At 32.5% G+C, this 15,444-nt stretch overlaps 1 protein-coding gene across 1 annotated transcript; it reads left to right on the top strand.

The window, feature by feature from the left end:
- Nucleotides 1-1,051: 1,051 nt before the first annotated feature.
- Nucleotides 1,052-14,275, top strand: ARK2 (armadillo repeat kinesin 2). Its single transcript, XM_020363909.3, has 19 exons — nucleotides 1,052-1,302; nucleotides 3,177-3,277; nucleotides 3,412-3,534; nucleotides 3,761-3,946; nucleotides 4,081-4,302; nucleotides 4,469-4,622; nucleotides 7,857-8,006; nucleotides 8,230-8,318; nucleotides 8,642-8,845; nucleotides 9,495-9,611; nucleotides 10,151-10,285; nucleotides 10,371-10,499; nucleotides 11,055-11,193; nucleotides 11,267-11,359; nucleotides 12,024-12,149; nucleotides 12,297-12,422; nucleotides 13,257-13,400; nucleotides 13,665-13,793; nucleotides 13,881-14,275. The coding sequence occupies exons 1-19, from the start codon at nucleotides 1,173-1,175 to the stop codon at nucleotides 14,039-14,041; spliced, it is 2,658 nt and encodes an 885-aa protein (XP_020219498.2). The 5' UTR covers nucleotides 1,052-1,172; the 3' UTR covers nucleotides 14,042-14,275.
- The last annotated feature ends 1,169 nt before the right edge of the window (nucleotides 14,276-15,444 follow it).

Raw genomic sequence — 15,444 nt, 5'->3', positions numbered from 1 at the left:
AAACATAATAGTTTTAAATTTAAGAAATTAAAAATAAAATTGAAAGCTAAAAGCATATTTAATCTTTTATAATATAACAATCGTTGGAAAATTTGTAACGGGAAAATAAACACGGCCCCATAACATATTCTATAAATTGATTATTTGAATTCCAACATGAGAGTGTGTAACACTAACATGACATTAAATTCCGTACTCCCTATGCTCCAACGCCCCCAACGACCAACGGCACCAATCCCACTCTTACCAAACACTAATTAGTAATTACAACACCATTACACACAAATATTATCAATCACATTCTTTCATTTTTTTTTATTTATTTATAAATTTAATATGTTTTTATTATCCATGAAACTTTTTATACTCACCTCATTCATAAGCGTTAAGGTCAAACTTTTGCTTCCATATTAAGAATAAAATGTCATCAAACATAATTAAACAAAATTATTCGAGTTTTTTTTATTCAAAATAAGTAAATTCACAATTCAATTCATGTTTTCACATTAGAAGAAAAAGACTACATAAAATGACGTCATAAAATAAAACATATTTTCTTCTAAAATGAAATTAATTAGAATGTTATTTATGCTATTATGCAATCATAAATTGTCACTTGTAGTAATATTGTTAAGTTTTTAATGAGTATCTTAAAAACCAGATTAAAAAAATTAAATTATTTTAAATAATAAAGCTTAATTTTTTTTAATAAAATATTAAAATGCCAGTTCCCAAGAATATAGGTGGCTTAAATTTGGTTATTAGAATTTTTGGTTCAATTTTTAGTTTTTTTTTTTCGTCCATAGAGTATTTAGGGGCCGATAACAGTGACTAATTTTCTCGTTGGAGGCACCTCAAAGGATGAGATAACTGACTTCAAGATTTAATGCAGTTGTATATACAAGACAGGATTCGAACCCTTGACCTTGCTTAAGTGTGGATCAACCCTACTGCTTCGGGTTTCAATTTTTAGTTTTTGTTGGATAAAATTGGAAAAATAATATATATATATATATATTTTTTTGAGAAGGTGAAACTAAATTTTGTGAAGAGAGGGGCGCCACTATGACCCCCACACACTCTCTCTCTTACTCCATCAAGTAACGGTGGGTCCCACCAGGAGTTCTTCAGTTGTTGTTGTTTCTCTTCTTCGTCCTCCTTCTCCACGCAGTATGGCGTCCAACCGCAACGGCGTCCAAAGGGGAAGCGCTAAGTTCGATCGTCCCCTCAAGCCCCGCCTCCGCCCCTCCTCCCCCTCGCCGGGATCCGCCCTTCGCCGCCCCGCCAGAAACTCCCACGCCGGTGAGCCCCCTCTCCCTGCCTCTCTGGATGTGCTACGTGCCTACACTCTACACAGAATCAGAATGTACCTCTAACTACGTTTTCCAACGCAATAATCAACCTCTTCCTCTCTCTCTCTCTCTCGCTCGCTCGCTCGCTCGCTGTTTGTGGATGATTCCGTTCTCTCATCATTTTGACTTTTCGTGTGACCTAATTATTCTCACTTCTTAGAGGGATTGCTTACGACACGCTGCGTTTTGTTCGTGTTTATAGATGCGTGTGGCTCTCATTGGTTGTTGTTGCTTGCTTGCTTAGTCTTTATCTTCTGGTGCTCAATCTGTGTTTTATTTTTTTTTGAGGAATTAAGACTGTTAGGTGAATTAGGATTTGGGAAGCTAGCTGTTTAGTTGCATTGCACTGGATGGATGTTGATTGGTTGATTATCTGCTTCGAGTGTGTTTTAGATCTGAGGTGCTGGATATGTTGTGTCGTTAGAGCTTGGGGTGAAGATGTGAGTGCGGGGTTTGTTCCGCTTTTGTGTGTGGTGGGAGGGTTTGTAGGGAAAGGGGTTTAGAGGAGTAGTGTGATGTGAGATATTTGTTCTTTTAGGTTTGCATTGTCTATATGAATGATCATCTAAAATGCTAAAACTCATTTTGAGTTCTTAAGGTTTTTTTGGTGGGTCTCGCTCTACCGTGTAAGATGGCAACTCCCGCTGTATTTTACTCCAATGGTAGAACCTATTTTTGAGTTCTTAAATTACTTGGTGGAAATGGTTGATGTTGGAAAAATATTGTTTAATTTTTAGTAACCGTTCTTATACAAGAATGGTTCTTACACGTGGCTGTCAACTTAATTTGCTCCAATTGTGCATGGAGAGAAGAACCGTTTCCTACCTTTAAGAACCACGGAGGCAACTGGCATTGGAGTTGGACTAACATGTTGCTTGCAAGTCATTGTAGGGAAATCGTGGTTTGAATGTTAAAATAACTCTATTATCTGGTCCCTGATGATATTAAAATTTGAGTTTAAGACTAACTCAATCCTAAAAGCTAGTTCAAGAGGTGAGGGTTGCCCAGCTCTTAAGTACTCTATTTTGACCATATCATTAGTTGATGTGAGATATTCAACACATGACATAGGTTGTATTTTCATTTCACAAAAGGCTAGTCTTAAAGTAGCATTTTAGATGTAGATTATGTAATCAAAGGCAAATATCCACTTAATCTTGTGTTTATGCTCAGCTCAGCAGGAACTTGCTGTTGTAGAGGAGAATCCACTCCTAAAAGCTAGAGTGTTATTGGGTGACATAGGGTTTTCCTGTCCCATATATAGATGATATGGGACTGAGGTAGACTGACTGAAGCTCCCCTTGTGTTGGTCTGTTGGGGAGAAAAGAGCACTCCATTCGTGCTTGGGAATGGACCAACTGGGGTTTGGTACCCACTTGATTACTCTTGAAATCCAGGCAAATAAAATAAATCAGGCTAAAGCCTTTACTTTAAACAGAGGTTCGTTGTCTAGCAACTAAATAAACATTTTGGGCTCATGTGTGCTCCTGTGTCTGTATCATTTTCCACCTATTGCAATCTGGTAGGAATTAATAATAGTAAAAAGGCTACAGAACAACTTATTGCATGTCGATGGTATAGGGTTTAAGGGCCCCTTTATGGCCACTTATAATTCTAGAAGTTCTAGATATATCTGGGTTTAGAAGTTTAAATTCCTTGCAACATAGTTGTACTTGTATTTTTTATATTTTGATTGAAAGCCAATGCTTGAAAAAATGTGGCTATTAAAATCTCTCTCTCTCTCTCGCTCTCTCTCTGTTGTGCTTGCTGGTATGATGGTATTGCTATTTGCTACACTTGTTATATTATCATTTTTGTGTACAGTGCCTGGAAGAGTTCGAGTGGCTGTAAGATTGAGACCACGAAATGCTGAAGAAATGATGGCGGATGCTGATTTTGCTGACTGTGTTGAAGTACAACCAGAGGTACATTCATTTTATTTTATTAATAACTAACTGTGTTGGTTTTTGGTTTTTCTTTGCTTTGTAGTATATTCTTTGATTGTTTTATGCATAAGCCTTGTTTAATGTTTATCGATTTGTGTTTAAATATCCTTCAGCTTAAAAGACTGAAACTTCGTAGAAACAATTGGGATTCGGACACTTATGAGTTCGATGAGGTGCTTACCGAATTTGCTTCACAGAAACGCGTCTATGAAGTTGTGGCTAAGCCAGTTGTGGAGGTCTGTTATAATGGTGCATATCCTAATTTTTCGTTAACATCCTTTACTGAGCTATTCTTATCTAACTCTGCTTTATATCGGTGTTGTTTATGATTTGATAATCATCATTCCTTTACTTAGCTATCATTATACCTACTTTATTATACATTCTATTCATCAAGACATTGTCATATCACATTTCCTCAATGCTCTATAGCTTAATACGTGTTTGATGTCTGGTTTGTAGAGTGTTCTTGATGGTTACAATGGGACTGTGATGGCTTATGGTCAAACTGGAACTGGGAAAACTTTTACCCTTGGACGACTAGGGGATGGTGATGCCTCTGATCGTGGTATCATGGTTCGTTCCATGGAGGATATTTTTGCCGACTTATCTCCAGATACTGATTCTGTCACAGTCTCGTATCTACAGGTTGTATACTTACATGTGCATTACTGTTTTATTGACTTTTATCTTCTTGTTTCCATTGAGGTTGTGCCCTATTGTTTTTGTATTATAACTATTCTAGGCTATTTTACTCACATTTGTCTCCCGAAAATGTGTAGCTTTACATGGAGACTCTCCAGGACTTGCTTAATCCAGCAAACGATAATATTCCTATAGTGGAAGACCCAAGAAATGGTGATGTATCTTTGCCCGGGGCAACTCTTGTAGAAATCACAGACCAACAGAGTATTTTGGAGTTGTTAAGAGTAGGGGAAGCTAATCGAGTAGCTGCTAACACAAAATTGAATACCGAATCTTCCCGCAGTCATGCTATTCTGATGGTGAAAGAAAAAACTTTGTTTTGATTACCTTTCCTTTTGTTTACCTTTTGTTTTTAATATATATGTCACAAACCAAGGAAACCAGTTAGTCACTGTTTTCTGATTCTTAAAATTACTTTATTATCAAGTCTTGGTGATTTTTTTTTTGTTTTTGTTTCTCACACAGGTACATATTAAGAGGTCTGTCTTGGAAAGTGAGGATATTGTATCTAGTCAAAATGGTGATGCCTCTCACTTGACTAAACCTTCAAAACCGCTTGTTCGGAAGAGCAAGTTGGTTGTGGTAGATTTAGCAGGTTCAGAACGTGTCCATAAATCAGGTGTGTATTTAACTTAAGACTTGTTTATGTGTAAATATGAATGTCATAAATCTATAATTCTTGTTTGAGTGTGTCTTCTCCACGAGGCATTTGTTGTGTGTGCATACATGCTGTATGCTGGAAAAAGGAAGGAAAAACCATTCAAATGAGCAGGAAGAAAAAAATTATGTGAATGAGTAGGAGAATGGGCCTAAAAAACAATGTAAATGAGTGAGAATAAAATGGGCAGGAGAGAATAATTCAAGTTAGTGGAAAAAAATGTAAATAAGTGTTAGGTGGGAAAAAAATGCCTGGAAAAATGATGAAAATGGGTGAAAAATTTCCATCAAATGAACAAGAAAACATGGCCTAGAAAAATAATTGAACAAGAAGGAAAAGTGGATGGGAAAATCATACAATTGGGTTGGAAAAATGGGCGAGAAAGTGTTTTGTTTGATGAATCCTCAATTATAATATGTAGATAATAGTAAAATAACTACAATAAATCATACAACTCTTAATAAAATATTTTTCGTTATGATCTTATTTAAGATTCATAACTTTTTTACAGTTATAATTTAATATATCTTATTAATCTTTTTTACTTGAAATATGATAATGAAGTTGTAATTGTAATACCTCAAAAGATCAATCCACTTCCTGTCGAGAATACCATGGTTCACACACAAAAAAAAAGAAAAAAAAAAACTAATTGTAAATTATTTTTTTTCAAATTTATTGTAAAATTAACCAAATTAATCTAAAACAATAAATTTGGTTTAGATTATTACATTTGTCGGATCAATTCAGGTTTATTTATTTTAAATTTAAATATAATTAATTTTAAAATGATTAAATAAATATTTAAATTTACTTTTAGCTACAAATTTATATTAAAAAATAATTGTTTTTTTATTAAAAATTAAAAAGTATTGGAAAATATTTTTCTAACGGCAAAATAAACACGGTCCATGTTCCATGAATTGAACATTTTAATTCCCTACTATTTATCATTTGTTCTAGTACATTCTTTTTGGGGTGGGGGGAGGGGGGGCACTGTGAGTTGTAACATGACATTCCTGTTTTTCTTCAATTCCGTACTCCCAGATGTTCCAACGTCCCCAACAACGCCAATCACATTCTTACCAAACACTAATTACAACACCATTAACACAAAAATATGTCAATCACATTCTTTGAATTTTTTAATTTTTTTTTTTTATTGTCCATGGAACTTTTTATACCCACCTCATTGATAAGCATTAAGGTCAAACATATGCTTCCATATTAAGAATAAAATGTGATCAGCCATAATAAATAAAATAATTACTCTATTATTTGAGTAATTTATACAAAATAAATACACTCACAATTCAATTCATATTTTAAAATTAGAAGAAAAAATATTACATAAAATGACGTCATAAAATAAAACATTTTATTTTAATTTATTCTAAAAAGAAATTAATTAGAATGTATTTATAATATTATGCAATCATAAATTTATTCTATTATTTGGTTGAAAAAATGTAACAGGTCTTAGGTTGGGGTGGGGTCGGGGAGCTGGAAAAATGATGTGAGTGAAATTTTTTATCAAATGAACAAGAAAAAATGGCTAGAAAAATAATTGAAATAAGCAGGAAAAATGGATGGGAAAATCATACAAATATGGGATGGAAAAATGGGCAAGAAAGTGTTTTGTTTGATGAATCCTCAATTATACATATAGTAAAATAACTACAATGAAGCATGGTATATAACTCTTACTAAAATTTTCTTCCTAATGATCATATATTACAATAAAAACTTTCCAGCCACCATTCACTTTCCACATGTTGAATCTGTGTGCATTTTTACATGGGCGCACAAACTTCTGCTTCAGTTTTTTATAACGTATCCTGCATCCTCTCTCTTTTACTCTCCTTTTTTGTATTTTTATATTTTTATTTTCACTAAACCTTGCATAGCACATGTAAACTGTTCTACTTCTAGTTATTTAAATATTTGTTATTTCGTAGACTTTAACTAATATAAAATCATATATTATTATATGACAATTACAATAATATATATATATAAATAGTATTATTGTATGTATGGCTTAGAATGCGGCTTTGAGTTCAACTAAATCTCACAAAATCGACTTGTAAGGTGTTTGTTTTTCCCCACCTATGTACACTATTTTAGTTCTATTACTAGTAGATGTAGGAACTTTAACCCTCACCCATAGTTGAAGAATAAACATCTTGAGTGTGAAGTTTGCCAGATTAGACATTTGCGGGTAATCTGATAGGTCTAACAACTATCGCTGGGACAGATTTTGATATCATTTTAAAATGTGGGTTTGTGTTTAGCTCAACTTTACAAAATTGGCGTGTAAGGTGAGAGTTGTCCCCTCATTTATATATTACTTTGGCCTTATGAACACTCAATGTGAGATTTCCAATAATATATCTATATATGATGTAATTATAATATAAAAAATGAGTATATCATTGTAGCACATATGTTTATATTGATATAATGTAATAATATTAGTAATATAATAGTATATGATATGATATGATAGTTTTGAGAAGGAAACATTACATTTTGCCAGCCCCCTCAAATATAATAGAAATATATTAGAAAAGTGTTGCCCTATTTTTGTTTTATTTTGTTTTCAAGATTTTAGTGGAGGAAAAAGTGAAAATGGCCCATGTTTTTACTTTTTATTTTGTTTCTTGTTATCAAGATTTTGTTAAGGGTTGTTTTCATTATTTCCATCACAATCTTGAGAATAGGAAAAAATGTTAATAATGATGTGGCACTTTTGTAATTATTAGTAAAAACATAATTTAAAATAAAAGTTGAAAACCAATTACCCTTGAAGTGTCTTTTACTTACAGAAAATGTTTTTTGTTTTCACTTTTAATTGCAAAAGTGTCACCATGTTTTCGTTTATTTTTCTGTTTTCAAATATTTGTTTATGTAATATTGAACATATCTCTTTTATTGTTCTTACTGTTTTCCTATGCAACCTTTTGAAAATAGGAAACAATGAAAATAAGATGACATTTTTTGTAATTAAAAATGAAAACAGAAAATAAAAATAAATAAACATTTTCCCAAACCAAACATGCTCCAATGTTCCTTGTTTCTTGTGGCCTTTGAAATTTGTATGTTCATTCTATGTTAACTTCAATGATTTGGTAGCTTCTGTTATTATGTTGGTATGTGCTGAAACTTTGCATTCCCCCTCTTTTTCCTCACCAGGAAGTGAAGGGCACATGCTAGAGGAAGCTAAATCTATCAATCTTTCACTTAGTTCACTGGGAAAATGTATTAATGCTCTAGCAGAGAACAATGCTCATGTTCCATTTCGCGATTCAAAGCTCACCAGGATGCTTCGTGATTCTTTTGGAGGTAAAACGCCTTAATCTGTTTTTCAGATATCTTAGCACTGTATCCTTTTCAGTTCTTCAACTTTATGTGATCAAATATTTGAGTGAGATGTCATTTATGTTTTATGAAACTGGTTTCGTAAATCCTTGATTGGCATATTTACAGTATCTTTGTCTCAGTCTTTGTATCAGATTCCAATATTCTTCTTGGACTCTATTCCTATTTGCTTTCTGATCATTTGCAGGCACAGCTAGGACTTCATTGATTGTGACTATTGGCCCATCTCCACGTCACCGAGGAGAGACTTCTAGTACCATATTGTTCGGCCAAAGGGTCAGGTTCCTATTTGAGATCTGTACTTCCATATATAGATTCTAATCATTCTATTCATACAGTATGAATTAAAAATTATTAAATTTATATGCCATAAGACCTGTTTCATTGTACATTTTTATATTTGAAGTATTTTTATGTCTGTGTTGGGGGGTATTTTCAAATACCATTTTTAGAGATATCTAGCATCAAAGGTTGTTATTAAATTAAATACATTAATTTGATGTTCTTATTATTATTTAAAATGAAAAAACTTTGGTGATAATTCATATGATTTGCTGTTTTAGTGACAGATGGATTAATGTCTATTTTTGTATTATTAGGCGATGAAAGTTGAGAATATGCTGAAAATAAAGGAGGAATTTGATTATAAAAGCTTATCTCGAAAGCTTGAGATACAATTAGATAAGCTTATTGCTGAAAATGAGAGGCAGCAGAAAGCTTTTGAGGATGAAGTTGAAAAAGTAAATTTGGAGGCACAATGTCGTATTGCTGAGGTTGAGAGGAATTTTGCAGATGCACTAGAGGTTTGTTCTATCATCTATACAAAAGATCTACTTATTCTTTTTTAAGCCAAAGTCTTGTGGTTTTTTGAAATGTTTTGTAATTATTATGCAAAATGCTCTATGCTAATAGACTAGGGTTTAAACTGTTGTTATTGTAATTGATGCAGGACCGTTATATTTTTTCTAATTGATTTGGGTGTTGTTCCAGCCCCAGTGCTGCGAACAGAAACTAACTACAGTCCTGTAAATTTGGGGTATGACTTAATTAAGCAGGGTTCATGTCTTGTTGTGGAAGTATGGACTCTGTGAAGTGTTATTTTCTAATAAAAAATGTCCCAGCTTATGCGTTTTGAGGATAAAAATGTGATCTATCTGAATAAAGTGGGTTTTTGTGCGGGTTGAATACTTTTATGAAGTTTCTGACATCTGTATCTCTTAGGTTTTCTAGACAGTATTTTAGGATGAATCTAACGTGCGACCTTCCTATCCTCTTTATTTATTTGTTTATTTATTTTTTTACTTTTTCGTGAGTCTAAAGTATAGGAGTACTGTCGTGACTTTTTTTTAACCTAGTTCACTTAAGATGCTAACTTTTTATGTTTTTTTTGGGGGTAACATTTGTAAGCTTTGCTCAATTTCTTACATGGAGTTGTATGATTGTACCCTGTAGAAAGAGAGACTAAAATGCCAGATGGAGTACATGGAATTGGTTAAGGAGCTGGAGCAGAAGTTGGTGTTGAATCAAGAAAGACATGACTGCAATAATTTTGTGGCTGATAATGGAGAGGTATATTCCTTTTTAAACAATATTAACTTCTATTGCAATCTGGAGATGGATTCTTTTTCCACTTTTTTTTAAAAATTAACTGAGATTATTTTTTAGACATGTTTTACTGTTTTGTTTTTTAGGCATTTTTGGCGAATGCTAGTAGTTGGGTGTGTTGTAGGTTCCTGGACCAATTATTGATTATTTGCTTTCATAGTTTTGGTAGTGGTAATGAACCAATTTTTTTTTTTTGGTTAATTGTTATGTATGTTATCATATGGTGAATTTGCTTGGATTGAACGATGAAATTTTCAGAGGTTTCTATGGCACAGCACTTGATTTGGATGGGATTATGGGAAGAATGATTTCTTGTGCATTTCTAAATGATTTGTACACTTATTTATACACACAAATATTATGATTAACACATCAATCTTCACCTGTCCCAATGTTAAAAGTTTTAACAATTTGGCTGGTGGAATTATTTTCTTTTCACATTTTTTACCTTTTCTTTTTTTGTTTTTTTTACTGATTTAGTTTTTTATGCTTTTTTGGCACAGGGGCCTGCATCATCGTCTGCAGATGAAGTTGCTGAGGCCAAAATGCTGCTTGAAACAGAAAGAAATCGGAGAAAGGCAGCTGAAGAAGAGGTAGAACGTCTAAAAAGTCAGTTGGGGAAACATACGCAAGCAGAGGTGAGAATTCAGATAACCGGAATTTTTTTTCTATTCATTCTTCAAGAATGAATTCTGGTATATGATAAACCTTTTTGTCTACTAGGCAGAAGATGTAGAGATTATAAAGCTTCGCAACATCTTGGAGGATGAGGCTAATCAGAAAAAAAGACTTGAAGAAGAAATAATAATACTACGAAGTCAATTATTGCAATTGAATTTTGAAGCTGATCAGGTATTTGTTTTATGTTACTGAGCATTCTGCATGTTCTTGGGTAATGTGTTTAGCTTGGATTCTTTTTCCATACATTGAGTCATTGACTTTGCAGTGATTTAATGAAAAGTGGCCATAAAACACAAAATGCTCTTGTATCATCTGTAGAAAATTCTAGAAAGTTGAAACAAGCACTTGCAGAGCACCAAATATAGGTCATAACATAATCCTACTCTAAACGAATGTGATGGTTTAGACTTTAGAGACACTCATTAAATTACGAGCCTCTTCTCTCCAACTAAGTACACCAAATAACTGCATGATATGCTAGCTGTTAGAACCAGAAGAACCAGAAGCTAGTTTCTCTGCTTTTCCTGACACATTTGCATTGTAAAGTTCTTAAAAAGGAAGTTTTATCAAATTAGAAAGTTTGGCTAGCACATTGAAATCGGTAGTAATAGTTGTGAAATTATGGTTCTTTGGTCTCAATAGCCTCTAGCTGCTTTTTGCATTATTTTCTTTTCAGCATAACTTCGAATCTCTGATACAGTATGAATTAATGTTATGTCCCCATAGATGAGAAGGTGTTTGGAAAATGGAAGCTCTGGGAGCACATTTTCTGCCACTGATTCCTCCATGACTCAAGTTAGGCATTCCCAATTCAAGGACACTGGGAATGGTCAGAAGTCATCTGTTGCTACACTCTTTGAGCAAGGTACCAGTTGTTTGAGTTATAATTGAAATCTTACATTGTCCTTGTGTATGACTTGCATTATTTTTTTCAACAGTTGGATTGCAAAAGATTTTGTCTTTGCTGGAGTCAGATGATGCCAATGTACGAATTCATGCTGTGAAAGTGGTGGCCAACCTAGCAGCTGAAGGTAGAAGCTAACCTCATCTTAAGGCTTATGATATTTCATCGTCTACTTTCTACTAATTGTTTCGTTATGTTTGGTTAACAAACATAAGATTGTGAAAACATGACTTCTTCTTGAGCTAGGAGTCTTTTTAATTTGAAATTTTTTTTTTTTGTTTTCATTTCCTATTTTCACAAATAATCACAAATGGAAAAAATATAAAATGTTTTCATAAACCAAACAGGCCATAATTTTTTTTAAATTTTTTTTTTAATGTTGAACTTGAATGTCTTGTGATTGTGGTATATCTTGCTGCATATATATATATATATATATATATATATATATATATATATATTTTAAATCATGATAGATATTGGCCTTTGACTATTTTGGATTAGTTGCAATTCATCAGGAAAATTCTATTTTTTTGTGGGAATTTTTTTCCCATCACTGTTAATTTTCTGTAAAATTTGTCTGATTGAATGTTGAAATGAATGTGTAGTCTCTGTTTTCGCTTGGTCCCTGTCTTTCAGACTATTTATTCGTTCTTTCCACATTTTTGGTGCTTTCATACTAAAGCCTTCCAAAAAACGAAACTGGTCTGTTGTAGTATATGGCTATATGCTCATGAGTCTTTTGTTATGTGAATGATTTGTTTAGTGATTTGTCTCAATCTAATATGCAGAGGCTAATCAAAAGAGAATTGTTGAAGCTGGTGGTCTTAGTTCCTTGCTGATGCTTCTTCGAAGATACGAGGATGAAACTGTTCGCAGAGTAGCTGCTGGGGCTATTGCCAATCTAGCTATGAATGGTGATGTTGATTGTAGTTTTTTTGTTTTAATGTTTTAGATAAACTGGATCCTGCTTCATACTTTGGTACTAGCTCAGATTATTTGTGGTTGTGCATTTAGTTAATGTTAGTATTGATATTGTCCTCCTTTCCTTTGTGGTAAATCAGAAGCAAATCAAGAACTTATTATGACTGAAGGAGGAATTACTCTGCTATCAATGACTGCATCAGATGCTGAAGATCCACAAACTCTTCGAATGGTTGCTGGGGCAATTGCTAATCTATGTGGAAATGGTATAATTTGTTGTTTTTTAGCACTTCATTTATTTATGTTGATAAATATCTGAAAATATAATTTTAGCTATCACATAGATACAATTGGGATAATTACTTTAAGATGTCAAGTTGGTGGTGTATTCATAATTATTGGCTACCGATAATTTGTTTCGAAATATATTTGTACCATGTGCATGTAGGTTTGAGAAATTGCCATCTTGTTTGGAAAAATTTTTATGACCATGATTCTGGCCCAAACGTGGGTTTTGATGTAAAAATGAATTTGTTGCTCTTGCAAATAAACATTCCCCTCGAACAATAATATTACATTATTAATGATAGAATCATTTTTCAAATAAAAATATCTAAACATAAATCACTTTAACCCACATTTAAGCAAACTCAAATTTCATTATATAGATCATATAAAATTTAATTTGCAAATGCTCATCAAAACACCTGTTAATCCTAATAATTTGCCGTCCTTGGTGATACACCCCTCAATTAAACTTTATGCAAATGCTACCTCTTTCAATCTAGCTATGCAGAGGGATTTAGTTTAGCTTGAATTAATCATGTAAAGCCGAAACTTTTATGTACCTTATTTTGGACATAACAAGAGCTGTGTTTCTATTTCCTTTATGAAATGTGTTAGTTGACTTCATCATATTGTATAAAACCTGTCCTAGCTTCATGTCAATGAGAATTCTTCATTCGGGTGTTTCTGTTACATTAAAGCATATTCAAAGTGGTGCTTACTTAGATTTTGCATTTGAAATCATTGCTATCTTCATATTCCATTACTATATATCCTTTTCAAGTTCATTCATAATTTTGTCTTCGTGTTTTCAGATAGAATATTGATGACTCTCAGATCTCAGGGAGGTATAAAGGCTTTACTTGGAATTGTGAGATGTGGACATCCTGATGTCCTTTCCCAAGTTGCACGAGGAATCGCTAACTTTGCAAAATGCGAGTCTCGAGCTTCTAATCAAGGTCTACTTTCCTCCTTATTATTTGATTCTCATTTCTCAGCACTGAAAATATTAAAACTTTATGTTATAATTAGAAAATACACAAAGTTGTTACAATGTCAAAAAAAAAAAGAAAAAAAGTCCGGCATTGATTAAATTAAAGTTGAATTTCATGTTTTTAATCAAGCCATTATGGTCAATTTGCTCTCCACTTTACTTCCACCGAAATATTTAACGAGATGAAGAGGTATTTTGTAGCTGTTATAATCATATTTTGCTCTCTCAGGGATAAAAAGTGGGAGATCTTTTTTGATAGAAGATGGTGCCCTTCCGTGGATAGTACAAAATGCTAATAATGAAGCAGCACCAATCAGGCGTCACATTGAGCTTGCACTATGCCACTTGGCACAGCATGGTAATGTGACTTCTCATCATCTTTCAGTTTTTCTAAATATACATTCTTTCATGTAAACTTCAAAATCCAAGGTTATAAATATTGCAGAAGTGAATGCAAAGGACTTGATTAGTGGAGGTGCTCTTTGGGAGCTTGTTCGGATATCACGAGATTGTTCACGAGAAGACATTCGGAATCTTGCTCGTAGAACTCTGAGTTCTGTATCAACATTCAAATCTGAATTGCGGCGATTGCGTATAGATTATTGATTGCAAATCTACTACTACGTGGTACTCGAGAATTATTGCTGGTGGCATTTGTTGAATGCTATTTTTGGGTTCAGAGAAGCAGCAGCAGCAGCAGGGGTTTAGCATCTAGCTAGCCATTACTGACAAGAATGGGAAGGGTAGAGAGAGAAGAATGTTTTGTTAAACACCCAATATTGTATTTATTGATTTATGTAAGTAATTAATGAAAATTATTTTTTTGTTGGCTGAACGAAAGTATTCGTTCTCAACTTCAAAGCTTGGGTCCGTTGTTTCTATAATTTGGGTTCATTAGCGTTTGTTTTGGCAAAAAGAAACAGGTGAGGAGAGAAATGAAAGGAAAACATTAAGGGAATTTATATTTTTAATTTTTTTCCTAATCAAAGAATATAGTTAAATTATATTATTAATTAACTCAATTATGATTTTATCCCTTAACTACTCAATTTCATTTTTTTTTTAAATTATAGGTTTACAATCAATTATATTTTTACCATATAATCGATTATGTAAACCAGAAATAGACACAAGGAGGTAAATAACTAATAATGTTTATGACATAATCCATTATATGCCTAAGAAATTGCTGTTAGCATAATTGATGATTAGTTTATTTGCCAAACCACCATTGGCTTACCTTGCTTCGTGAGTTACTTTACTGGTACTGATTCAAGATCTTTTCAAGTAATAAAAAAAAAACACAAAACTTCAGCAACAAGACGAAGGGCATGAATGAATAACACGGATGATGGAGAGGGTGTTAACGTCATTTTATTTTTCGAGCCATTAGAATTTTTCTACTTTTCTCTTATTTGAGAGGTTTTTCTTTTCTTTTCTTTTCTTTCCCCTATAGGTCCTATATTTAATTTTACACACTTCAATTCCATTCTCTTTTATCTAACAACACCAACTAATTTATTTTTTATTTTTACACATTTTCATGTCTTTCTCTTCTCATTTGCTATACAGAAAGTAGAAGTTGAAAAGTTAATACTATATATGACTAATTTGTTTTACAGTTTTAGTCCCCGGAAATTTTTTTAATTTTAGATCATAACATTTTTTTTGGTGTTCCTTTTTAAATCATTATTATTAAATTATGTGTTTAGTGTTGACATGACTAATAAAATATAAATATTAATTAAGATAATTAAAGTAATAATATTTTAAATTAAGATAATTAAATTATTTATTTAAAAATAATTTAATTAATGTATTTATTATTTTATATAAATAAAATAATTATATTTATATCATTTTCTTTTATAATTTCTTTAATTTTTAATACATTATGAACAATTATTTTTATTATTGTTCTTAGTTTCAATTTATTAATTTAGTTTTAACATTATACTTTTGTAATACTATAATTTACCTAAATGCTTTATATACATTTAGTACATTTT

Source organism: Cajanus cajan, chromosome 4 (genome assembly GCF_000230855.2).
Source record: "Cajanus cajan strain Asha chromosome 4, NIPB_CcT2T_4, whole genome shotgun sequence".
Taxonomy (NCBI): Eukaryota; Viridiplantae; Streptophyta; class Magnoliopsida; order Fabales; family Fabaceae; genus Cajanus; species Cajanus cajan.
The sequence above is the reverse complement of the archived record's forward strand: the minus strand, read 5'-3'. Positions and strand labels throughout refer to the sequence as shown.